The sequence below is a fragment of the Rhincodon typus genome, chromosome 44 (genome assembly GCF_021869965.1).
Source record: "Rhincodon typus isolate 14 chromosome 44, sRhiTyp1.1, whole genome shotgun sequence".
NCBI lineage: Eukaryota > Metazoa > Chordata > Chondrichthyes > Orectolobiformes > Rhincodontidae > Rhincodon > Rhincodon typus.
The window spans coordinates 1,218,531-1,219,320 of NC_063375.1; the positions used below are offsets into that span (position 1 = coordinate 1,218,531).

At 60.1% G+C, this 790-nt stretch overlaps 1 protein-coding gene across 1 annotated transcript in view; it reads right to left on the reverse strand.

The window, feature by feature from the left end:
- Positions 1-790, reverse strand: part of LOC125487719 (V-type proton ATPase subunit S1-like) — a 6,757-nt gene that overhangs the window by 4,609 nt on the left and 1,358 nt on the right. The window contains exons 4-5 of the mRNA XM_048619866.1: positions 464-657; positions 242-282 (exon numbers count right to left, since the gene is read on the reverse strand). Coding sequence (XP_048475823.1) covers positions 242-282; positions 464-657 — 235 coding nt within the window. The remainder of the gene's footprint in view (positions 1-241; positions 283-463; positions 658-790) is intronic.

Consider the following 790-nt stretch of genomic DNA (forward strand, 5'->3'; position numbering starts at 1 on the left):
GGGGGGAAGAACGTGGAACTCATTCTGCGAGAACGCGGGAGACTGAGAGCGCGCGCGCACGGGAGAGAGGGTGACAGCGCACGCGTGCAAGCGCACGTTTAGGGGCCCAGGGGAGCCACTGGAAAGCCGAACGTGGGCAGAGTGTGGGGAGCAGGGGGAGGATTAAAGAGGGGGTTGGGGAGGAAGCTCACATGGGGGGGGGGGGGGGGCAGAAATCCGGGAGATTTAACCAGACACTTACCATTCCCGGTGAGAGCTTCTTTCGCAGGCATCATGATGGAGCTGGGAACAGGAGGAAGAGAATGGTAAGAATTCAAAACATCCAACATCACAGTGAATGCTACGCCCTCCCGACGGCTCCCCCTCACCGCCCCCAACACCCCCCACCGCTACCCACATGCCCAACGCCCACTGACGTCCCCCCCTTCCCCACCCGCCCACCACCCTGCGAGCCGTGATTAACCTCGAAGTGTAGGGCAGGTGGACAACCAGCAGAGAGGGGACACTAGCGTTGAGGCGCAGCTCGTGGATGGTGAGCTGGTGAACATAGAGAGGCCTCTTGCCTGTCTGCTGCTGCAGAGACGACAGCAGGGAGCTGGTCGCATGCCAATCGACAGCTGGCAACACCAGGGAGGAGGGAGAGGTCTCCAACGCTTTCTGTTCGAGAGAGAGAGAGAGAACACTAGTCATTGATCAGTATCCCAGTGTTATACAGCGACAGACCCGTCCCCCACCGGTACTGTACCCCAGTGTTATACAGGGACAGACCCTGTCCCCACCGGTACTGTAC